This window comes from Ursus americanus, chromosome 7, assembly GCF_024610735.1.
Source record: "Ursus americanus isolate L20-20 chromosome 7, mUrsAme1.1.p, whole genome shotgun sequence".
NCBI lineage: Eukaryota > Metazoa > Chordata > Mammalia > Carnivora > Ursidae > Ursus > Ursus americanus.
In genome coordinates, this window is record NC_142133.1 from 16957340 (window position 1) to 16983453 (window position 26114).

General features: G+C 41.2%; 1 protein-coding gene and 1 long non-coding RNA gene across 3 annotated transcripts in view; one reads left to right on the top strand and one right to left on the bottom strand.

Annotated features, from left to right (window-relative positions):
- The window catches only part of FBXO11 (F-box protein 11), an 83796-nt gene extending 77543 nt beyond the window's left edge, over positions 1 to 6253 (bottom strand). For both annotated transcript variants that reach the window (XM_045787946.2, XM_045787945.2), the window contains exon 1: positions 5901 to 6253. In XM_045787946.2, coding sequence (XP_045643902.1) covers positions 5901 to 6120 — 220 coding nt within the window. In that variant the 5' untranslated portion in view covers positions 6121 to 6253. The remainder of the gene's footprint in view (positions 1 to 5900) is intronic.
- Positions 6254 to 6328: 75 nt separating this feature from the next.
- LOC148109633 (uncharacterized) lies at positions 6329 to 25891 on the top strand. Its single transcript, XR_015725172.1, has 3 exons — positions 6329 to 6469; positions 24785 to 24854; positions 25720 to 25891. It is a non-coding gene; the product is annotated as an uncharacterized LOC148109633 (long non-coding RNA).
- Positions 25892 to 26114: the final 223 nt, after the last annotated feature.

Here is a 26114-nt window from a genome sequence, read left to right on the forward strand (position 1 = left end):
AACCTAACATATATAAAAGCCCCAGGCTATATATCTAAAGACATCAAGCTTTGGTGACAAAAGCATATTTAGCCCACAAACCTGTCAAAACTACTACTGAAGTATAATTTAACTCATATCTTTTTCCTTCCTGAAATAGTCTAGTCTATAACCATGAGCTAAAATGACTTAACACCTTTTATTCATAGCTTATGAGTTATTCAAGGGAAATCTACCCCTTTTTGTACAATGGATGCTTAGTAATCTCAACAAGCTGGAAAAACATGCTGGCCAATCAGTGAAATCTTTTCTGGAGACAAATGTACATTAGAGGTAAAATTATGACCAGAGGGTTACTTAGAAAATGTGAAAGCAGATGTTTAACAATCAATGGCATCAGACTACTGTACCAGCCTTCAATAAAATAGAGGGGATAAAATAGGGGACAGATGTGCTTCAAGGCTAGATTATTCCCTCCCCTAAATGTAATGAAGACATTCTGCCAAACCCATTTTGTTATCTCCTCTTGTTTATGGGAAGACTCAGTGATATAAATCAATTTTGAAATTCTTCTCTGCTATTTACTATGAATATTCAATGCTGATTAATGTCCATCTTACAGAATTGTTGTAAGGGTTAAATGACAGTGTATAAGAAAGTATCTGACATAGACTCTAGTACCTAAGCAGAAACAGAGACCTAAGTTTATTATTATTCTCAATACCCATTTCTTCCATTTCCTTACTCTTTCTTTAAAGAATATTTCAATTCATTAGGTATAAAATAAATGACTTATAATTATAAACCAGTCTCTCTAAGGTTATACGAAGTCACCTAGATTCCATTTTGGGGAATGCCAAAAACTAACAACTCATGCACATTTTATCTCTTGGGTTTAGTTTTATATACAACTGATTCCATTCCTTACTGTTATTTTAATATTTTTTAAAGTTGCCATTCACTGAGCATCTATCAAGTGCTAGGTACTTAAATCTCTCAGCAATAACTATTCCATAAGGCAAGTATTATCACCCCCATCTTAAAGCTAATGAAGTAAGGCTCCAAGAGTTTACACTGCTTGCCCCATGTCAAATAGCCTGTTGATGGTGTATCCACGATTAGAATCCTCATTTAGCTAGCTGTAACTCTGAGCTCTATCATACTGCCCAACTGCCTCAACTCTTATATTCTGCTTCTTTGTAATTTTATTTTCAAAGGGTAAAAACTACAATTTGGGGGTACACTGTCAGCAATCTCACATAAACTGGAATTCTCTGGAAGTTGAGAAGGCAATTCAAAGGGCTGATTAGATTAGTAGTCTAAAACAAAATAACCCTTCAGAGACTAGTGGGACAAGATAGACACAAAATAAGAGTAACTCATTAGTAAGGAATAAATTGGAGGACAATAAAAACCCTCAAATTGAAATAATTCATTATTACAGATTGTTTAGCTTCAAAATTAAGACAAACAGGGAAGGGGGGAACCCTGAGAAAATACTCACTAGCCTTGAATTCTGCCAAATTTAAGTCTTGGGGTCCTAACAGGTCAGAATCTACTGGTAGTTCTTGCCTTACCTGATAGGTCTCCAAGCTGGCTGACCTGTCCCTGGGTTTGCCAGAACTTCCAGTAAAGAAAGAGAAAAGTAGTATAGTGACAACCCATAGGCCTCGTCAGCGGAACTTTAACATTGGCAGTGTCACTATCTCATTCCTATACCTCAAATAATTTGTAAGCTTTGAGAAAACAGGCTCTCCTCCACCCCACCCAAACACACAAGAAAACTGGGTGACATCTCTCCTTTCATGGATGTAAATATTTTGAAGGTATAGCCACAAGAAGGGAGAGCAGTGCCCCACAGTACTTAATTCCTAAAACAGGAAAAATCATGTCCCTTGTCCAGAACTCTTCTATCAAAAAACGTTGCAGAACTTCCTTATTCTTGTATTCTTTAAGTTCCTTATTCTGAAGAACCTGAAGGTAAAATATCATGAGCTAGAATAAGCCCACAGAAAGTATGATTAGCATGCATGACTAGAACGCTAAGGAGTTTCCTGGCTGCTGAATATTATAAATATGTAGCTCCATCAGGAATATTTCATGTAATACTATATGTACTCAATTACTTCAATAAGTTTAGTTAAAACAAAACAAAACCCTGTAATTCCAGGGTCATAGGTGGGATTTTCATCCCACAAATATGAAATTAAAAAGACTGATTACTATTTTGCTCTATATGATTATTTCAGACTAGAAATTAATAGCAATACCCATTAATATATTGTATTCATTAAATTTCTTTAACTATAAATGATTACAGTTAAAATTTCAGCACTTCAAAAGATCTTATGAATTTTCCACCCAGAAAAAAAATTACATCTATTTTCAAAAACTTCCATATCAAGATTTTCAGTTGTCAAATTTCATCTTTTATTAAAACATAATGAATGAGAAACTAATAATAGTGATTAATTCCAGGTAGGAGAATTTGGTATGTGAGGCAAGTGGAGGCAAGAAACTCTGGAATTTTAAATCATGTGCATTTATTACCTATTCAAAGTAATCAATTTTAACTACAAGCTAGAAGTGCTCAGAATATATAGCACTTCTGAGGCTTGTAAGCTTTCCTCATACTTCTCCTAGAAAAAGACTGCCAAAGAGATATTAAAATAAATTCAGCAGCACAAGTTGCAAAAGCGAAATCCTTTTAGGATTTTTAAAAGAAAATATAAAAAATCTAACCCCACACTACTTCCAAATTCACTGAGTCTGAAATGTTATTACACCAAAGTGTCCCTATGTGCAACACAAGTTATTTTCTACTAAAGTGGTATGTGAAATCCTAAACTCTGGAACTTAAACTAAAAGACCAAAACATATAATGATTAGTATTCCATCTTAAGACAGTGGGCCATTTCAGATAACATGAGTGAAGACAGCATTCCATGAAACATCCAGGCCAATTATTTCCCAATGTGGGTTATAAGTAATTCTCCCCCATGGAAGGCTTTGAAAAGTCCTGGTAAGAATTCAATCTATAACACTGTTTCTTTCTACTTCAAACATTGGCCATTACATATATAAGAAAGTGTGTGTGTGTGTGTGTGTGTACGTATGTGTGTATTTAAGGACATATCAAGAAAGTTTTTAGACCAATTAACTTGTGGGTGAATAAGCAACTAAAAACCAACCCTGACAAAATTTTTGCTTGGGGAAAAAAACCCCAAACTTTCTTGTAACGATTCTATTACCACTAAAAAGCCAAAAGTCCATCCTTTATATGAAATATATAGACTGAATTAAGTTGTCTTAAAAACAGTGAGTCTGACTTCAATTCTTGGCCAGGAAAGCTGTCTGATCTACTGTTATGTAACTCTATCCAAACTCTAATGTAAGAGTTACATATCCATTAAGAGTTAGTAAAAAAGTAAAACACATACACGTGTTAGCGGTAGTTCCTTAATTACCTTGTCAAAATTATGAAACCCAGCATATTCTTAAACAAACAACAACAAAACCTCTCCTATACAAATCAGAAATAGTGACACTCGGCACGCTCCACAAAACTTTTAAAATAAAGAGTATTCCTTTTGGCTAACTTCTGATTATGTGAACTGTACATTTTCAAAAAGTAATTAAATTACCAATTTCTGAAGAATTACATATTTTACATAAATCTGGCAAAAACTTTATCAGTCTTTTAATTTAACTTAATGTTTTATTCATCTTAAAGCCGTTTATTTGCCCTCTACAAGACCTACAGCATTTTCCCTGAAGGCTAATCAGCAAGTTCTTTTCCCCTCTGTGCCAACACAGAATCTCCAGAACAGTTTCTACTAGCTGCAGCAAAGCAACAATTCCACAGTGCATCTGATTTACTATCTGGTTAGGTACATACTGAAATCCTGATTTCATGAACATCTTTGTCAGTTTATGCACATGAATGAAAAGAAAACTGACACTCTGGCATGCCAATGCCAACAACCAAGTCACTTTACTTCAAAAGGAAACAGACTTTAGCAGCTAATAATTCACACAAATGAAGAAAAGTATCCAAGATTAAAGTACCTCGACTAAGTTTGAAATTACATCGCGAAAAGGAGATTCAGAATGTTTTAAAATACACAGTGAGACTAAATTAAGTTTGGCCAAACATTTGATTCAGCCCTAATGCTATGAACAATCAGTACGTCTTGAAAACGCTTACTTATTTCTAACAATTAAATCCTTACTATGCTAGGATTTCAATCTAATGTCACTGTTTTCTCAAAAAATTTTGTGATACAAAATACAGTGGAAGGAGACTTGAGTATTATTTGAATGGAACACAGGAAAACCCTGATATGCAAATATGAAAGGAAATGATGAAACTACAAACATTTTTAATTTACAAAAAAATGGTGAATGTATCAAAGAATCATTAAAACATATTCGCCAATAATGTTACACAAGACCTCTAACTGGCTTGAAACATCACATTCTTTCAAGCAACATATAGCAAACTGCTTTCTCAAGGACTATCTGTAACAGTGACTAGTGAAAACCCTTTGAACTATTTTTCAGATTATCATCTCTCTTCCATTTAAGTATTTTCGTCAAGTACAACACTGAAACAGTTTTTAAGGAAAGAATGTATAATTTTTAAAAGGCATTTAATCTCAATTCCCTTAATCAAAGGAGGTGTGACAACCAACGCATGTAAAATTAACCTTAATCCGCCAACGAAAACACGCAAAATGTCTCCTAACAATTCCCCTCCTCCTTAAAACAACAACCGTACACATAAATATGGTACTGACCTCCACCCCCACTGAGAGCAGCTAATTAATAAAGAGAATAGTTACGTTTGGAGACCAAGGTGCAACACCCTACCTCATAAACCTCCCAAAATAACCACAACATCAAAGTAGAACTGAACATTATTTTTGCTAAACCAAGAATCCAACCCCCGGGAGCCTCAGCCCTTAGACAATGGTGGTTACCAGACAGAGCTGCACAGTTGGGTCCAAATGACACATTTCACTAGGCCTTGGACACAGTACACACTCACACTCTCCCAAGGGGCCAGTTCGAAGGAAGGGGCGTTCAAACCCCACTAGGAGACAGAGGGTAGCACGGTGGCGTAGGGGTTCGCTAGGGGAGGACAGGCGAGAGGGGTGGTCGATAGAGCGGAAGGGTAACTGCACTGCACGCGAGGGAGGGGGCTGGAAATGGCCGATGGATTCTATATTTATTTATTTAAAGGTCTTGATTTAACGGGTCCTTCCCAGGGGTTCTGTAACTAAAGCCAAACTGCGCAGCAAACATTGTGGGGTTGGGAGAGTAGTCGCTGCTCCCCCTACCCCGTGACTAGGGAGGGGGGTGGGGGAAACAAGTTCCCCGGCCAACACCACAGACCACTCGGATTCCCCCCCTTCCCCCTCCTCCACAGGAAGGGGGAGGCTAACAGAGAAAAGGGGGAAAACAAGTTCCCCAGCCAGCCCCACCGCCCGATCACTCCCAGTTGTTCCCCCCCACCTTCTGTTAGGAAGGGGGAGGCTAAACCGTGGAAGGCAGTAGAAAAGGGGGGAAATCCCACCCTTTGCCTTCCCCCACCCTAGCTACCAACAGACTCCTGCGGGGTCCGTGAGCCAGGCGAGAAGCCAAAGGATGGGTGGGGGTAGAGGGTGCCGAGCCCCCGCAACCAAACAAAGCGCGGCCTGAGCGAGAGCCCGGGCGAGTGGGGAAGCCGCGGCTTTTCCTGCCGGCCGGGGCCCGGGCCGGGCTGACACTGCGGCACCGGCGGACCCGCCTCCGCTCAGCCTCCGTCTCCCACCCCGGGGGCGCACAGGCCTCCCCCACCCGCCCCGGCCTCCCTCCCCGCGGGTCCCGGCCAGCCGGCGCCCGAGCCGGCGGGCGGCGGGGAGGGAGCGCGGCCTTACCCCGCTCGCCGGCGTTGTTCCGCTCCTGGGGCAGCGGCGGAGGCGGCGGTGGCGGCGGCGGAGGCTGCTGCTGCTGCGGCGGCGGCGGAGGCTGCTGCTGCGGCTGCTGCTGGGGCGGCTGCGGCGGCGGCTGCTGCGGGGGCTGCTGCTGCTGTTGCTGCACCGGGCGCGGCCGCGACACTCGCCTGGGTCTCCGGTTGGCGGCTCGGACGGAGTTCATTTGCCGGGCTGAGGTGGCGGCGTTGGCGGAGGGACACACACACACACACACGCACACGCACAGCGAGCTCCGGGGCAGGAGAAGGGGGTGGGGAGGGGGAGGAAGGAAAGGGGGCGAGGGGAAGGGGAGATGGGAAGGGCGGAGGGGGCGAGCGAGACCCCGAGTCAAGAGAAAGGCCCGCGGAGACAGAGACCGAGCAAGGCCGGGCGGGCCTGACGCACGGGGAAGGCCGAGGCCGCCGGGCGGGGCGGCCGCGAGGGACGGAGACAGAAAGACGGGCAGAGCGAGAGAAAGAAAGAAAGGGCGTCCGCCCGCCTGGGGATCCCGAGGCGAAGCGCGGCGTCGGCGGGTGAGGAGACAGACTCCGGTCCCGCCGACTCCCGAGCGGCGTCTCCGGCGGCGGGGGGGAGTGGGCGGGCGGGCGAGGAAGGGAGAAGGAGGAGAAGAGAGGGAGAGAAGGGAGGGAGGGAGCAGGGGGCGCCCGGCTCTTTTTTTTTTTCCCTCTTCCTCCCCCCCACACCCCCTGAAAGAGATTTCTGTGAGGAATTTTTTCTTTCTTCGGCCTCTTCTCTCTCCTCCCCCCCTTCTCTCGGCGAAGGGGAAATGAGTGTGAAGGGAGGAGATAGAGGGAAAAAGAGGCGTCGTCGTTCCTCCTCCTTAAAGGAACCTTTCCTCCTCCTCCTCCTCCTCCTCAACCCCGTCGCCGCTGCTTCTGCTGCTGCTCCGTGGCAGGAGGAGCCATTGACACCGCCGAAGCCTCCACTCGCCCAGTGGGTCCCTCCCCGCCGTGGGGCTGGCCAGGGGCGCGGGGGAGGGCCGCGGGGCGGCGGGGGGAGGGGTGAATGGGCGGGGAAGCAGAGGGGCGGGGATTCCAGCCAAGCAGCCAATGGAGAGATCCCATACAACCTTCAGGCCAATGGGGCCTCCGCTCTTATGGCGAAGTCCCTTCCTTCAACGCCCTGTTTCCTCTCTCGGGTTTCCTCCCTCCCTCGCCAAGGAGGGGGAAGGAGGGAAGGGGGAGTGTGGTGGGGCGGGTGATAATGGGGAGGTATCAGGGCATATAATAGAGCGGGGGGTGGGCGAAGAGAGCGCTAGTGCGTAGCGACGATTCTAGGAGAGGAGGTGCTCGGAGGAAAGGGCGGGGGCTGCTGATGTAATGGGGAGAAGTGATTAATCCTTTGGTTCGCCTTTTCAGTCCCCCCCTTCACCCGATTTTTTTAAGCAGAAAAAAAAGTGGAGCAAGGGAGCCGATCATTGGTAACTCGCGTTTTCTGTGGTAGGTAGGTTCAAAGTGTGAGCTGTAGGGAGCGCTAGAGATTCTGTGCCCTTTAGCCCAGCTGAGGGTATTTGCAAACCTTGGCGATACAATTCACTGAGCTTTCAGCTTGTAACCGAAGTTTGGAGCACTTTCCTAATCGTAGCCTAAGAGGAGTCACCTAAGTCTTGAAAAGGTTTTGGTAAATAGGCAATAGACCCTTGGTCAATTTATTTTTTGGAAACGTCGCCTATATAATGTTCAGGAAAATAGTATGTGAGAAAAGGAGGGAATGTGCTGAGGTTGTGATTGTTTATGTGATCAAAAAAAAATTTTTTTTTAGATCCCATAAACTCAAAGGAAAAGAAAAAAACCCCAAGAGGAATTATCTTTTGTATCTGTATCTGGTCTCCTCAGTATAATCTGTCCCCAAGGAAAACGCGTTTTTATTCCCTAGCTTTTGTTGTGAAGACGGAAAAAGTACCCTCTCTCAATTCGCTCCGCTCTCCCTTTTGTTTATCATTTTATGAATGTGGTAAAACTAGCAGTTTACCTGATTCTCTGGTTTTCAGTCCTTTGGGTGATTTCTCTCTTGAGTTTGATCAATTGCTGTCTAGGTTTGAGATAGATAATTAAGCGGTTTACAAAGTATGATAAAGTAAGGCTGAGAGGCGAAAAGTGTGTACTTGGGAAAAGAGGGGGGTAAGGGGCAAGGAGAGATGAGCCATTATTGTGCAGGGTGTTTGAATCCCTGATTTGATGATGTGATTGTAGGCAAATTACCTTTCTAGATAATGAAGGTTCCTCACCTTTTAGTAAGAACTTATTTTGGATGACATAATCCTGTTTTCAACTTTTAAAAATTCTGTAGTTTTGAGATGATCTTTCTTTGGTCCTGAAAATGTTGAAACTTAGATATTAAGTTTCCTTCTCCAAAAAAATATTTGAGGAAGGGGTTCGTTAGGAAACAACTGAAGAACTCCACATTTTTATGGTTCTTAGCTAGGTGCCAATGGGTAAAATTTTAGATTTGGTTCAAATAAATATAAGGGGAGGGAGAGAAATCACTTGCTATTATATATAGGTGGATCCATAATTTTGATTTTTCTAAAAATTTTCTATTCAACAAGCACTTATTGGTTCCTTCTGTTCCATCTGCATTACTATGTAAGGTGCTGTGGGAAATACCAAAAATAAACATAAAAGGCAAAAATCTTGGGCATAAAGCTTTGTAATTTTGGCACGGCAGAGGCAAAGATTTACTTACATTCATTCAGATGTACAAAGAAAATATAGCTTGCTTATTTTCTTAATGTTTAACCTTCTCAAGTCCCCACATTATCTCTCTCTTTCTTTTTTAACGTAAATGTTGAATCTTTAGGATTTACCCACCTCCCTCTCATTCCAAGATACATATGGGGGTTGAGGGTTGCTGTATAAGGTGAATAGATTTCATATCTTTGGCATCCTAGATTTTTAAGTTTATTATGACAGTTCTCTGGCATGTGACAGTATGATGCCTTGTTCTAACAAAACCAGTATATTATGAAGATTTTCTGATAGGTGGAAGTAAAGTGTCTTGAGAAAGGAAGTGTCTTTTTCTAATTTATACAGTGACTAGTGGGTTGATAGCAGCCCTGAGGGAGGGGAAGGCCTACATGGCATCAGGGAAGCCACGCTTGCCACCGCTTGTGTTATCTACACAAGGTGTGGAGTGGCTGCAATGGTCTGAACACAGGACTGATAGCCTCAGAGGTAAAATAGGTTGTTTCTGGGTTTTTTTGAGATACCATGCTGGTGGTTCCTTTACTGAAGTACATACAGGAGCCATTCGCTGTATGTAGTGCAGCCTCAGTTCTGACTGACCCCAGGTCTCTGCCGGTCCATTGATTCTCACAGTGCCACTCTCTCTTCTCACCGAGATATATGGGAGCTTCTGGATTCCCTGAATACCACATGTAGGCCTTGATGAGCCGGGAGCCTTGCTTTGAGCTTATCTATTGAGCCGTCTCCCTCCACCAATGTTGCATTATTCTCCCTATGTCATATTGAACATGCCATCAAGCTGAAAGCTGAGTTTCTAGAGGACTCAGCTTTTCACAGGCATGCTCAGGGATGCCAACCACTATCCCTGGTTTCCTTGGATTTTCCCAAATCTATGTGAACTATATACCTCCAACTGTAGTTTCCACCCTAAGAAGGAGTGGAAGGTAAGCACACTGGGTCTGATTACCTCTTCCTTGTGCCCCTTTCTTCTTAACATCATCCCTCAGAGCTACAAGAGATGAATTTTTCTCCTTCTCACATGTCAGGAGCTTTCTTTATGTACCATATCCTGTTTATTCTTGTGATGGCATCTGCTGTGCTCCCTTTCTTGGAGCCATGATGGCTGATGGAGTGCAAGAGAGAAACTAGTTTAATGATATTGGAACATCTATTGGGAGATAACAAAAAATATCATCCTATCCCCATACCATATTTTTAGTCTATCTTATGGGATTAAATGTTTGAATCTTTGTGCAGAAGTTTTCAAAGCCATCTTAAAATTGCGGAACTTGGGAGTTGTTAGAATGGGCCTTGCAGATCATTTAATTCTCATTCCTGTATTTGACAGACTGGGAAGCTGAAGTTCAAAGAGGTAAGGTGACAAAAACAAATCCCATAACTACTTAGTGGCAAAGTTACTGTGTGCCAGTACTGTGCCCATTCCATTCACAGGTGTTTATAGGCTCAGTTCTTCCATGAAAACCCCCAAGTATTCCAGATAGCGTTATCCATTGCCAGGTCCACCTGTGTTAGTAAACAGTCCTGTCAATTAGCCATTATAGAAATTATGTGTGATAGAAAATAGGAGAAAAACGTAAAGGGGGTTTTATCTGGGATGGGAGTCTCCCAGAATGAGTGCCGTAGACACTTAGCATAAATTTCAGAGGACTAAATTCCCTCAGGGTTTGCTCTCTCTTTGAGAACATTTGTGTTTGTTTTTTTCAACTAATTACTGGTGCTTAACAGGTTAGTGTACTTAAAATTATTTGTTTATGAAACCTATCACAATAGGAGTATGAAAAAAAATAAGCCCTTTAATCATTTTAAACCTGGCAGGTGATATTTACTGTGATTTTTAAATGGCAATTTTTACCATGTCAAAGATTCAGCCTCCCTTTCCTCTGTCATCCCATCATCTAGTCCCAAGCCATCAGCACTCAGTCAGTTACATAAGACACCTCAGAGCTGCTCACTCCTTTTATGTCATTTAGGAAATTAGTTTGATCTGAATATGGTTTTCCTGAAGGAATAACCAGCTGTTTAAAATATCCTTGTTAGAGTATGAATGACTTATCTCACTAAGCTGCAGAAATTCATTCTTTAGTACATGCTCAGATAATATTTTATCAGTTAGTGAAAATTAACTTGGAACTAAGGATTTAAATTTAATGTATATGTGGGAAAACCTGGTAAGCACGCAGTCCAATGATACTTGTAATAGAGGTTATCTTTAAAGAGTTATAGATTTGAACTTTAATACCCTTCCCTGTGGAATAATAGAGACATAGCACTTAAAAAAATTAATTATGTGCAAGGTTTAGGATGGGCTGTGATAGGCAGTTGTAAATCTTTATTTTTGCTTTTTAAAAGCAGAAGCCAATTTCCAAGTATTGAGAGAAGATGAGGCCAAACGGTAGAAGTGTGTTATACTATGGAAGAACTGGTAGGTGACCAATGTGTGGGTGGATGTCAGAGCAGAACACTAACAGGGAGCGCTGCCATTTACTAGCTGTCTAGCTTTGGGCGAATTACTTACCCTCTCTGTGCTTTAGTTTCCGCATCTGTAAAATGGGGGTGATAATAGTCCTTCCTTCATGGGATTGTTGTGAAGACTGAGTAAATCAATACCTATAGTATGCTGAGAACCGTGCTTGGTGCGTAGTGGGGACTCAGTAAACTGTCAGCCACTGTGGCTATTGACATTGGTGCTGGTGTTATTTCAGGCCTTACTTGATGACTTTCAAAACTACACAGACACGGGACGCCTGGGTGGCCCAGTCGGTCAAGTGTTCGACTCTTGGTTTCCGCTCCGCTCGTGATCTTGGGGTAGTGAGGTAGAGCCCCACGTCAGACTCCACGCTGAGCTGGGAGTCTGCTTGAGATTCTCTCTCTCCCTTTTCCTCTGCCCCTCCCCCCTCCATCCTTTTGAAAATAAACAAATAAAATCTTGAAAAAAAGAAACTACATAGACATTGTATGTAGGGAGGCAGGTAAGGCTCTTGTTATAAGGAAATGTGCCTAGAAAATGGATACTACTAGAAATTTTTTACAAGGTACATTGAAGACAACACCGAAGGGAAGAGTTGGGCAGAATGACAGCAGGTGCAGATCATGCAGGGGTTGGTGGGAGACCTCCCTGCAGGATTCCCCCACTCAGGCAGTATCTGAACTGAGCATCTTATGGCAGCTGCAGAATGCTCCAGCATTTTTTCACTAGGGAGCCTCTCAAGTGAAAGTCTAAGGATTAGGTCAGGAAACGAACACGTAGGCCTAGCAAGAAAAAGAAAGGTGACAGCAGTTGGAGGTTTATCTGTGTGAGTGGAAGAATTGGCTGTGTTTAAGTAACAGGTTAGAATTTAAAAACTCACTTGGGCCTTGACAGGAATCGGAATGATAGAAAGACATGGAACAGAGCAGAGAAAGAAGTGGCAGAAATTAATACACGAAGTAGTGTAAGTTACTCAAGGACTGGAGAATCTGAAAGCTGGAGGAAGTGGGGTTTGGGGGGGGAGCGTATGTCAGGGGACATTTTAGACCCCTCTGTGGTCCTGAGACAATCATTTCTGGAAGCATCAATAGAAGCTTCAGATTCAGGAATCTGTGGAGAGTGATAATCCAGCTAAGATACATTTCAGGAAAGCAGATCTTGCCAGCAAGGTTAATAGACCTAAAGAGTTCTAGAGCAGGAAACAGCGGGCAGCAGCTGGGTCATAAAGTTTAAAAAGTCTTGGGCCTGGAGTGGACAAGTGCAAAGAAGAGCAGCTGCAAGGTTTATAAGTGTGGACTACAGGGTCACCTGTTATAAATGGGGGCTGTGTTCACCCATGGATGAAGGAAGCTATGTCATCTGACAGAGACCAGGCTCCATTTGACATTGGTCTTTCAGGCTACGAACACCAGATTTCAAAAGGGAAATGGAAATAGAAGTGTTCAAAACATTGGAAGAGAAAGAAGAAGATTTGGGTATGATCTAGACTTCAGAGATGCTGGCGCTGAAAACCTCTTCATATCTCTTTGTACCTAATTGCGTTCTATGTCCCTTCTTGAATGAATCTCTGGCAAGGATGAGGATTACTCTTAGACCAATCAGACTTTCCCCGATAGCTTCAGATGTGGTCAGACGGATGGAGAAAATGGGAGTCCATAGAAAAAAATTCAGTTTTTTGAGGAGAAGGAGGAAGATGTTGTATAGGAAGTCAACTATGTCCTTATTAAAAGCAACTGTGTTCTATGCCAGAGTTTGGAAGTTTATTGCAACTGAATTTAAATTCACATGTAGCAGTTGGAAAATTGACATGTTCTAATGGGCACCCCTGCAAGGCGGAAACCAAAAAGCTGTTCTCTCTTCATCTTTTGTTTCCCGTGTATCATTCTCTCCCCCAGGTAGCACTCAGTCTGCGGCCGTCTCTGATAGGCAACAGCAACGAGGGGCTGTCTTCACAGGGTCCTAGGAACATCATCTTGCTTGCAAAATGCTGTCCCTGCAAAAGTCACATTTGCTTCTACATTTGTGGGACTTGAGAGATTTGGGTGAGTTACTACATTTTGAAGGTGCCGAAGGTGCTACACCTTCAGGAAGGAGGCTCAGGGTGCAGTGGCTGCCAGCGGAACCCAAACCCCAAGGGCCTGGAAGGAGAATCTTCTGACAGGGGCTGAAAGGCTCAGGAAACCAGGGAGAAGAGTAATTGGACTTTTAAAGTCTTTGGAGTTCAATTTACGAAAGAAAGAGGAATTCATTTTGGATTGAATTTCTCTGTTGTTATTATTGTCATCTTTCCATTTTCAATCATTCTTTGTTGTTTTATTTGGACTTTTGAAAGTAATCTTCTCTGTTGACCAGTTTTGGACAGTATGACTAGGTATGATTTCAGATGGGAAATGCACTGGGGAGTGAATATTTGGCGGAGGGTACAGTGCGGCCTTGAATTTAAATTGATTAATGATCTGTTGTGACCCGTTACGGAAACTCTAAGGGGGACCAGCTTAACTGTGTATCTCAGTGGTCCCAGGAGGCTATAGCGAGGAGCTGGTAATGACCAAGGGAGCTGCTGATCTCTCTTAGTTGGACAACCTTGGCTGAACAAACGTTTGCTTATTAAGCCAGTTGTTAAAGAGAAAATAAACAATGGGCTACGTGGGGGGTTGTTCAGCTTTTCTGCCAGAGCTCAGAAATGAGGAAACTTCCACTCCAACTTTTGCTTCTATTTACCTCCTTCTTAGAGCCTCCGCATGGAAGAAGTGATTCGTCTGGTCAGAGATTCTGGGGGACACTTCACTAGAGGGAAGGATCATAATATTGAAAGATACTTTCCTTTCTTACGAGCCCTACCGCCTGCTTTTTTATTTCCTACCCTGAGGAGCAGCAGGCTGCTTTGCACCTATTGTCTCCAGGGGAGTGAGGGTAGGGTGGTAGGAATGGGCTATCTCCGGTCAGGAGGCCTCGTTGTCCCCTCTCCCCTTCCTGTTCTCAACTCCGTAGGTCTGGAAGGCCAACATCATCCTGGCAGCTGGTCAGGTCGGTGGACTTGTGCTCAGCTATTCATACCTCTCTCTGTAAGTCTTGTTCTTATCCTCACTCCTACTCTTCTTTCTTCTGGCATACTTGAGGGGGTCACAGGATTTAGATTTGGCGTTGGAAAAGCAAGAGGCCTCACTTCGACCTCCTGACCTCTGCCAGCCTTGATCCAAGCTTTAAGTTTGGGCATTTGTCTGCTTACTCATTAAATGGCACTGGGGTTCTCACTGGGGCATAGACACAGGCATGCATTGTTCCCTCACGTAAGTTGATCAGTAGAAGAGGCAGGGTAGCATTTGAATTTGGAATTCTACCCCCAATTTTTACACTGTTTGGGGGGACAGATGGTTATTTTCTACATCTTAAAGCCATGAATGTGTCTTACAAGATGTTGCCTAGCTCAGAAATTCCCAAAAGAAAAATGAAAAAAGAACAAGAACTTCAGAAAAGTTAGAACTGTTTTTGTGACATATAAACTGGAAAAGAACACAAGACCATGTAAATATATTTTGAGCAAGATTTTGTAGTTATAATTTACCTCTGTGCTTGGTGAGTAACTATTGCTGTTCAAGTTATAAATGAATGAAAAATGTGAAATGAAAGACAATTCCAAATAAGTGGAAATATTGTTATATTCAAAGCATGTAATAAATTCTTTATTTTAACCATAAAGAGCTATATATTTTATATTAATAGAAAATGAATTTTTCTCTGCCCTCAGCTATTTAAAGAATATTGGTTTGAAAGGGTGCCAGATGACTCCTTTCCTCAGGGCTCCCATGACTCAAGCCAGTCCTTTCTCAGCCTTTCACTCAGTCATTTATCGAATGTTGCTTTGTTTGTGCCACCTACTACACAGCCCTCGGATTCCATGGGTCCATTTGAAAAGACAGGCTATTGCAAGGAGTGCTGGGGGTGGAGAGGACAAGGGTAAAAATTGAAAAGATAAGGAGACTCACTCCACACCTATTAGAACAGCCAAAATCCAGGAAGCTGACCACAGCAAATGCTGGGGAGGTGAGGAGCAACAGAAACTCTTGTATATTGCAGGTGGGAGTGCAACATGGTGCAGCGACTTCAGAAAACAGTTCGGTGGTTTCTTACAAAATGAAACATACTCTTGGGACGCCTGAGTGGCTCAGTCGGTTAAGTGTCTGCCTTCTGCTCATGTCATGATCCCAGGGTCCTGGGATAGAGTCCCGCATTGCACCCCTTGCTCAGCAAGGAGCCTGCTTCTCTGCCTGCCGCTCCCCCTGCTTGTGTGTGTGCTCTCTCTCTCTCTGAGAAATAAATAAATAAAATCTTAAGAGAAATAGAACAAAAAAAACCTGAAACATACTCTTACCATAAGATGTAGTAATCACGATTGTTGGTATTTACCCAAGGAGTTAAAAACTTACGTCTACACAAAAACCTGCACACAGATGTTTATAGCAGCTTATTCATAATTGCCAAAACTTGGAAGCAACCAAATGTCTTTCAGTAGGCGGGAGGGTGAAATAAGCCGCTCAAGGTCATGCATGCGTGAGCGGGTTTGCTACCATGGCTGACTTCAAAGCCAGCGCTTTCTGGGACCCTGGGGTCCCAGAGAAGGGAGCAGTGTCCCTTCTACGGCTCACTACTCTGCAGTGCTTTCTCCGGTGGGTAAACGCACTGGGATACATCAAGACAGTGGAATATTATTCAGCACTAAAGAGAAATGAGCTATCAAGCCATGAAAAGACATCAAGGAATCTTAAATGCATATTACTAAGTGAAAGAAGACAATCTGGAAAGGCTACGTACTGTATGAGTCCAACTATATGGCATTCAGGAAATGGCAAAACTATGGAGACAGTACTGATCAATGGTTGCCAGGGGTTAGGGAGGAAGAGGGTGTGATAGGCAGAGCACAGAGGATTTTTTGAACTACTCTGTGTGATACTGTAATGGTGGATTCATGTCATTTTCAATTTGTCTAAACCCATAGAATGTACAACACCAAGAGTGAATCCTAATGCCCAGTAAACTATGCACTTTGGGTGATTAGAACATGTCATTATAGGTTCATCAATTTTAACAAATGTACCACCTCTCTGGTGGGGGAGGTTATACCTGTGTATGGCAGGGGGTATATGGGAAATATCCTACTTTCTGCTCAATTTTCCTGTGAACCTAAAACTGGTCTAAAGAAAGTCTATTAAAATCCACACAAACTTTTAAAGAAAAAAATAAGTTTTTTGTTTTATTTTCCAAAATACTGTATCGCCAAACAGACTGCCCACACATATGATGGATGGTCACTCCCTCAATGCTGCTTTAGAGGGAGAAGGGTGATAAGCCTCATACATGTGTCAACCATGTCAAGTAACTTTGGCTTTATGAAGCTCCTGCCCCGTCATATTTCTATTCAGTATGCAGTGAGTCATTAAGGTCAGCTCTTAAATAATTGTTGAGAAAATGGTGTATTTTTGTTCACTACACAACTGGAGAAGGGGCCTTGGTGTGGAGGCTCAGGTTTTGGGGTGTGAACCAGTGGGGAGTCTTACCCAATCCATTCTCATAACTTCCCCTCCCCCACTTCAAGAGAGCCTATGACACTGCAAAAATTTACACTTACGGAAATTGAAAATTAAGGAACTGATCTTTTTGTATAAGTAGAACCCTCCAAGCTACTACTTACCTAGGATCACAAATGAAAGGAGTCAGACTTTTGAAAACAAACAGATCAACAGATGAAACACCCTGGAGTTCTAATGACCCTAGTTAAAAACCCTTAGTTAAAAAGTAAACAATTAAGAGATACTCATCAAAGGTGGATAGCTTTTAGCATAGAAGCTTGTAATTTTTTTTAAATTTTTTTTTTTTTTTTTAAGGAAACACTACTTGGAATCCATCTTGTCCTAACAAGAAGGTAATAGAGCTTTCCAGTCATTACAGACCTCATTTAAAGGAACAGGCCCCACGACAGGATGTGTCTCCCTTTTCATATAGGTCAACTTTATTATGTGACTTATTTTAATGAATGTTTAACATAGAATTGAGGGTATTTTTTCTTTTAGAATACAGTTTGTTTTAGTCTTCAGGTCAAAATCCTTTGGGAAATAAGTGGGCAGGGCAAGAATTTTTCACCTACAAACCAGGGTTGGGTGAGCAAATACAACCAGATATTCTTGAAGCGTCCACTGTTGAGACCCCTTTCAAACCTTACTTCTTGAACCCAAATGTCTTTCCCTATTCCCTTGACTTCTACGTCTAGTGTCCAACCTTTGATGATTCGGATTCTGATCACCTTACCGTGTATCCTGTTTGTTGAATCTGCACCTCCCAAGATCTAATCTGGACCCTAGGCTGATAATTTGACCAAGACTTCCTGTTTCCTTGCTTGATAATTTAATCTGGCACTATAATGAAGTAGAAAAAACCTAGGCTTTGCAGTCACACAGCCTTCGGTTTACATCCCAACTCTACAACTAGCTATGGTCTGATTTGGGTAACGTTCCTCTCTGAGGATCAATTTCCTTTTTGGTACAATGAGGATGTTAATACCCACCTCAAAATGTCATTATAATTGAAAGTAGATAGTGGTAATGGTTACACATATTGTCACTGAATTCTACACTTATAAAAGGTTAAAATGGGCAATTTTATGTTATGTGTATCTTACCACAACTGTAAAAAAAAAAAGAAAAAGAAAAAGAAAAAATATTGTTGTAAAAATTCGCCTGTAGAATGCACACTGCAATGCCTGGCACATAGTAGGTGCTCAACAAATAGTAACTATGGCATAGAGTATTTCATGTTGCAAGTACCAAAAAGACACAACTCAAACTGGTTTAAACAAGGGAATGTTCATGAAACTGAAAAGTCCAGAGGTAGGGTAGGCTTTTTGGATTAGTTTATTTCACTAAGGATTGTTTAAGCCTTTAGTCACTAAGGGCTCAGTTTCTTTCCATCTTTCCACTCTGCCCTCTGCATCACTAGCTTTATCGTAAAACCAGCGACTCTCATGATCACAAGATGGCCACCTACAGCTCCGAAAAGTACATGTTCCCGCATTCACATCTAAAGAGAATGACCTGGTCCCCGCGGCCTAGCAAGTATCCTGATATTCACTTGCTTAAATCACATGCCTGCCCTGGCACCGAAATTTGTGCATGGGATGATGGAGTGTGATGGTCGGTTTAAACTAACCAGGCAGTGGGTCAGCATCCCCGGAAGTACATGGGCTGCGTGGGGAGAGGTGGATTCCTCAATGACAATCAAGAGACTGTGGGGGAGAGAGGGCAGAACTGAGACACGAAGGAGACAACCAACGAAAGTCCATTTTTGTAGCTATTATCCTTATTATTGGCTTTCTTGGCCCTTAGCCCTTGGCTCTTGGCTATTTCTTTGAAAATCATTAAAAGAAAAAAAAAAAAACCTAAGATCTTATTTTGAGTAAGTGTATTCTTTCTAGCTAAGAAAGATCAGTAAGTATAAAGGTAAGTTTAATGTAACTGGCTATTAGACATCTGGAACACCAGCCAACAAGCAGCAAAATGCACTGAATAAAGAGGCTTATCAGGAATGAATGTCAGAGATGGAGAGCAAGGAGGAAGCTAGAAAGGTGGTAACTTGCCAAAGTGCCAACCCCAGAGGGTGAGATTGGTTACTGGCCTATTCTTCACTGGTGCCTGGTTAGAAGCCATGACCTGGGTCAGGACAAAAGGGGTGTTCCCCAAAGCAGAGCTGACAGAAGAAAAATCGAATTAAAACCCGGCTTTTACTGTTCTGCCTGTGCCTTTGCAGCCACCACCTGCCCATCTATAAGATTCCTCTCTTTTTGAACCAGCCCCCATCTAATGACTCACTGATCTCTGCCAATTTTATTTCTGTCCCTTCTGCCAAGAAGACTCTTCCGCATTCCTTTGCTGCATTTCATCTGGCTAATTTCTACTCATTGGTTAAGACTTTAAACTGTGTCTTTTCTTCCCAGGAACGTCTTCCAGTGCACCACCACTGCCCCACCTCCCGCCCCCAAGACACACACCACAGGCTGATTTTGGTAATACTGTTTGCTACTCCCTACCTGTAATCAATACCCAGTAGCTTAATGATTTGTTTACCTGTCTGGTCCCAACCCCTGATGACTCTCTCCACACCACATTAAAGCTTCTGAAGAGTAGGGACTTTATCTTAGTCATCTTGGGTTCCATGATGTCCAGCACAATGGCTGGCACATAGTAGGAGTTTAATGAACGAAAGAGGCAATACCTTCAATTGCCATCTGGTATCTTCTTGCCCAGGACTTAAAAAATTGAAGGACACATAAAAACCAAAGTGTTCTCTCTACTTAGACAGGAGTTGGGAATGAGGAATATGGAGGCACAGAGATGTTTTGTAGCAGTTTGTACCCATTTAGACTTTGAAAGTGGTGAAGGCAGAATCAAAATTTTCAAGAAAATCTGGAATACCTCCTTCCCTTTTCTATTCTCTGTCTTCAAACACTGTTCCAATTCCCAAATTGTTAAAAGATATTTATTTTTCCTGTTTAGCCACATGGTGTTCACAACTTCTATGTTGTTTTTTCCCCCACAGAATAAGGATGCAATTATTACCTGAAAGTGACCATTATAATAGTTAGACTTCTAAGCACTAGTTGTTGGCATTTATAGAGTGAAGCAAGCCACCTGAACAAAATACCAGGTACTCAGTAAACTTACTGAAATACCTCATTCTGGTTACAAAGAGCTCATATGACCTTTATGTAAGGAATTTGTTTACTGTTTATTTTTCCATTTTGAAACAGAGATTCATCCATTATAGGAAAGGAGCCAATTATTGGGGAAACACAGTAACACCTAATGACTATACTCTCTGGTATTTAGTCTCAAAACATTTTGCATTTCTTAGCATACAGAATTAAAAATATTTTAACATTCCACTAAAATGAGATTAAATGTAATTTTTAATGTCCCGGGAGGTAGAACACTCAGCCCTGTTTCTCAAGCAGGCTAGCCGAAAGGTCTGTGCTTTGCCTGGTGGTTAGGTTTTGACAAGAACCTAAGGGGATAAGTTACAGAACTGAGGCCTCACCTTGATAACTTCTTGTTGGTTTCTGGTTATTTAGGATCATTTGGAGGCAGAGCCAGCCACAGGCAAGTTTCCTAATGTAATGGAATGTGTCTTTACGCACCATTCGTGCATGACCCATGACTGCTTTCAAGCGCCTTCTCCCTACTCTCGGTGTCCTTCCTGCCAAGTCCTCATGCTCTCATGCCTTTCTGACCAGAGCAGAGGGCCACCGTGCTGTTCCTACATAATGACCCGCATGTACACCTTTCTCTGACTCCCATCACTCCCCAAGGCCTCCCATAAGAGTTATAATAACTTTCTTACTCTAAAGTGCACTTCAAAAAATAATATTTTAGTGTTTTCTCAATTTGAAGACATACTCTCCCACCTTCACCCCCCCCCCCATTTTGGTGTTTAAAGAATTAGTTTTACAGTCTTTTTCTTTTATCTCCTAAAAAAGTGGTTACTACATTTTTGGTCAATCCTACAATCAAAAGTGTCTTAGAATTGGAGAGCTGTGGTATGACCATACTTCACTGGAGATAAGTTTTTTTGAGTCCAACATGGTATGTGAAGACTGGAGCTGTCACACAGCTAATTCAAGCAGAAAAAGGACTTTTGAGTAGGAATATATGAATAGTTTAGACAAAACAAACTATTTGTTTGTTGGTCATCTAGACTAATCGTTGTCTGGGTAATTATCTTACCCCACCCCTCACCCCTTTACATTATGTCATTTGGGAATTGGAAGCTAAGAAAATATGAAGCTAAAAGTCTCTATCGTATAAAAAATAGGGTTCATAAACTTTCGTTCTGCACAAATCATCCTAAAGCCATTTGTATTGAATAAGAGGCTAGGGTTATGAACAGAACTCTCCAGAACTTTTCCATATGGATGACCAGTTATCTCAAACTATCCCTAAGGTCTTCCCTAAAACAACTGTAACTCGATCTCATCTATTCTTGCCAAGAAGGTGATGACTGTTTGGTCACTGGTCTGTGGAGAGGGCAGACTGTCAACATAACCATTAACACATGTGGTTACTGCCATGGGTGGAACATTCAGAGATATCTGAGCCCCATTTATGATATGAGCAAAAATACACAATACTTTCCTAAAATATATAGGGGGAAATAATTATAAGTTGAAAAAGAAAGCATTTTCTAGGTATTCCCTGCCAAACCATCTTAGTTGTTAAAATAAAGAATAAAATGGAAATTCTGAGAGCATGCTTGTCCTTAACATTTGCAGTACCCAGGACAAGAGTGCAAGTAGAGGGCTGTATACGATAGGTACAAATCATTAAGTATTAAATCAAGGTAAAAAAACCATTAAATAAATGTGTTCTATCCACCTTCCTTGACAAATATACCTTTATTATGACAAAAAAAATTTTAACATATAAGGCAATGGTTTTTATATGACTGAAAGTCAGCTAAACAGCAGAAATGACTGTGCTTAATTATTTTTATACACTTAGGTTTTGTGTTGACGGGCTTGTGATGTTTGGATGAGTAATAAGATGTACCGAAGTCATAAATTACCACGTATTTATTTTGTACTTTTTTCCAGGAAAACCCTAATTATAATGTTATAATCCACATAGTTTGAGTTCTGTTGACACCAATAACAAAACTTTTCCTAAATCAACGTACCTTTTAGCTTTTTGTTTAACTTTTATGTGGAAATTTAAAAACATTTACAAATAAACATTCACAAATGTAGATATAAAGTCTAAAGAAATCCACTGTACCTGTCATCCAGCCTCAATAATTATTCACTCTTAGTCAGTCTTGCTTCATCCATACTCCCCAACTCTCTCTATCCAATTATTTTTTTAAAGCCCCCCCTTTTTTCTATAAAGATTTTATTTATTTATTTGACAGAGATAGAGACAGCCAGCGAGAGAGGGAACACAAGCAGGGGGAGTGGGAGAGGAAGAAGCAGGCTCCCAGCGGAGGAGCCTGATGTGGGGCTCGATCCCATAACGCCGGGATCACGCCCTGAGCCGAAGGCAGACGCTTAACTGCTGTGCCACCCAGGTGCCCCTCTATATCCGATTATTTTGAAGCAAATCCTAGATATTCTACCATTTATACATGAGTGTATCAATATGCATTTCTAGAAGAAAGGACCTCTTAAAAAATTAACTTTGATACTATTTTCATATGAAGAAAGTAATTCCTTAATATTAGATGTTTTAAAAATTTGCTTTGAGGGGCACCTGGCTGGCTCAGTCGGTTAAGCGGTTAAGCATTTGCTTTCGGCTTGGGTCATGATACCAGAGTCCTGGGATTGAGCCCCACATCAGGCTCCCGGCTCCGTGGGGAGCCTGCTTCTCCCTCTCCCTCTGCCTGCTGCTCCCCCTGCTTGTGCTCTCTCTTTCTCTCTGTCAAATAAATAAATACAATCTTTAAAAAAAATTTGCTTTTTAGAATTGGAGAAATTTAGTTCTGCTGAGGCAGTAGCAACTAGAATTGTCAATAAAATTTTTAAATCAATACTTATATTTGGAAATGAACCACAAATTTTACATATCATGTTCAAACACTTTAATGGGGTTGCTCTAATGATGATTATCACAGAAAACACCATAAAATTTTAATTTTATCATAAAAATTCTATCACCTGTACTTTTTTCCACCAGCTTATAAGCAATATCTATATCCATACAGTGTTAAATCTTCTTTCAACTTTTTCCATGCTGAGATATGAAGAAAAACAAAATGAAAAATATGTGGTTCAATTTGTTCAAATCTGTCTTCATAGGGGACTATACCTCTACCTATAATATAATAGAATATATATATGACATATAAATATTATATATACTTAGAAAATAGTCTATCTCTCTAGATATAGATATATAACATATAGATATGTAGTTGCATACAAATAACTTAATAATTATGCAAACATTTTTATTTCCTTCCAATTTTCTGTTATTTTATTAAAATATCATTTTTGTTATACTTGTCACATTTTGCATTTTTTTAAAGATTTTATTTATTTATTTGTCAGAGAGAGAGAGAGACAGAGAGAGAGGACAAGCAGGGGGAGAGGCAGGCAGAGGGGGAAGCAGACTCCCCACTGAGCAGGGAGCCTGATGTGGGACTGGATCCCAGGATTGAGTGGGATCATGACCTGAGCCGAAGGCAGCTGCTTAACCAACTGAGCCACCTCGGCATCCCTCACATTTTGCATTTTTCTATTTAGAGAAATAATTTTCTCTAAAAATTTAAAAAGTATTTTAAATTATTTAAAAATTGAAATAGGCAAGCTTAAATCTATGTCTTATATAAGTTTCTGCCAACATCATTAATAGAAAGCAATAGTCCATACAAATAACTGTCGTTAGCACAAAATAAAAAATGTTTTCCACCATGGACCACAATTCCTTATTTATTTGAGTATCCTCTATTATTTTACTTAACTATCCTAGTGCAGCTCACCATCTTGTCTAAATTAAATCTTACTTCTCTAAGAGCATTCAAATGGCGTCTCCATTGTTAACCAGCATGTCTGTGAGGTCAAATTTGATATGCATTTGATCAAGATGATCCCATTTAGGTCAGACCCGGAGAGCACTGTATATAATCTTTAAATCACTCCAAAGAATATTGTTGCTATTGTCAGTGTTGAGGCCATACTAGGAACATGCTGATAGATGTTTAATGGAGTTGAGTGTGTTTGTGTTTGTGTTTGTGAAGTACAGGGCTCAGGGCAAGGGCTCCTTGTGCCTGAGTCTCAGAGTGGCGTTGCAGACCAATGAGAAACGTGTGTATTAACGCTACCTTATAATATGCACGTGCTACATTATTTGAAGTGCTTCCACATTTATGATTTCTTTTGATCTTCCCAATAACCTATGAACTAGATAGAGCAATTAGAGATGAGAAACAGAGGTCTAGAGAGGTTAAGTGATTTATCTAAAATTACACATCTAATTAGTGGTAGAGCTAAGAGTAGAACCTAGGTCTCCGTACACAAGTTTTCCTCTTATGCTGTGTTACACTGTGCTTTCTCCTTAGTGTTTCTAAAACAAAGAGACCTGACAGTTGGACAGGTTGCATCTCCACATTTTTCATTCCATAACACCCTTTGGATTTTAGAAAAGAAAATAAATATGGGACAAGGCATGAAAAAAAAGTCACATGTTCCTTCATATCCGTCCACGTGGGACCAATATATACTTATTGACCAATGTTTCAGAAACGAGATTTATCTCCTTTCAGGCAAAGGTTCACTTGAGTAATACCGAATAAAGCTTCTGAATGGTGATGATCGTAGTCCTTAACCTATTCAGAAGGTCCTAAGTACAACTCTGGAAACACAAACTTTGGAAGCATCTTCTAAGAGCCAGGGGTTTGGGGAATGCAACATACATTCTTAGGGTAATATACAGCACCTGGAAGTATAAAACAGTGGTATGAAAATGACTATAATCCTCTTTTAATCATGCCAAGCCAGATTTCTTACGAATTCTCCTGTACAGTTGGCTCGGGACTGCCTTAGTGCCTCTGCCTTCTGCTCATATAGACCCGAGACTTCAAGTACTTACTAAAATCCTTTTGTTCTCTCCACTTTTTAGCACCTTCGGATTTAGGATGCTATTTTAGATGAACTAGAACACAGTGAGCTGTTAACGATGGTTAACTCTGGTGAGTTCGGTATTGCTTGCACACTCTATAAGAAGAATGCATTATTTTGGTGATGAAAACAAATTAAAAAATTTTTTAGACACAAAATGCTTTGTGGTTTATACACCCTACCTATTAGTACTAAAAGAATGTCAAGAATGTAATAACAGTAATTAACATTTCATAAGGTTTTATATTCATACTGGATTTCATAAGTCCCTACGTGTTAGCAATAGACTTGATACTTCTGAGATATTCCTCACAGAAGTCAGCTGTGAATTATCCACATGGAAACACTCCTCAGAGCTCGCCGGTACTCACCATATTGTATTGTAATTATCTGTTTACTTGGTCATTCCCCAACCACCACTCCCCCACCCCCAAGTGAGAGCTCCCTGAAATCAGGAACTGTGTCCATTCATTTCTGTGCTCCGGTGCCTAACACAGAGCCAAATATCAAGTTCATAAAATAAATGATTGAGTGAAAGACCAGCAGACACTCAGTATTTTTTTTTAATGTTATTTCCACCTATGCAGTTTAACAGTTTGCCTGTGAAGAGGGTGATTACTCTCCGGTAGGATATGGCTTGTTCATTTTTCCTTTGTGGATGGTGAATGGCAAGGCACAAACAGGAAATGTTATTTTTTAAAAAGTGTCTCTAGTTTCTCCCCTCAGGCATATATAACTTTAGCTTTTGTTGTCAAATCTGTTAATCTACCTAATTATTGTATAAGCAGGTAAAGAAAAGCACTTTCCAACTTGCTACTACATTAAATACCTTACTGATATATGTTGTGAGTAGGGGAAGTTTGAAGTCTTTTTTTTCATATTACTTAAATCAGAAGAAAAAATTTTGCCAATGAAAATTTCTTTTTTTTTTTAAAGATTTTTATTTACTTACTTGAGAGAGAGAGAGAGGACAAGCACAGAGGGAGAAGCAGACTGAAAAGAGAGCGTGATGCAGAACTCGATCCCAGAACCCTGGGATCATGACCTGAGCCGAAGGCAGATGCCCAACTGACTGAGCCACCCAGGTGCCCCCCAATAAAAATTTCTCCTCTGGTCTTTAAGCTATGGTTTCAATGTCTATATCAAGAAACTCTGCTTGGGAGAGTGTTCCTAAAGTTCCATGGTGAAGGATTGAGCATATTATTTATAGGATCTGGTACGTAAATGAAAGTAAAAATATTTGGCAATTCATGCAATGGGAGAAAATGTTTGCAAACCACATATCTGACAAGGGATTAACATACAGGCCATATAAAGAACACTTATACTCA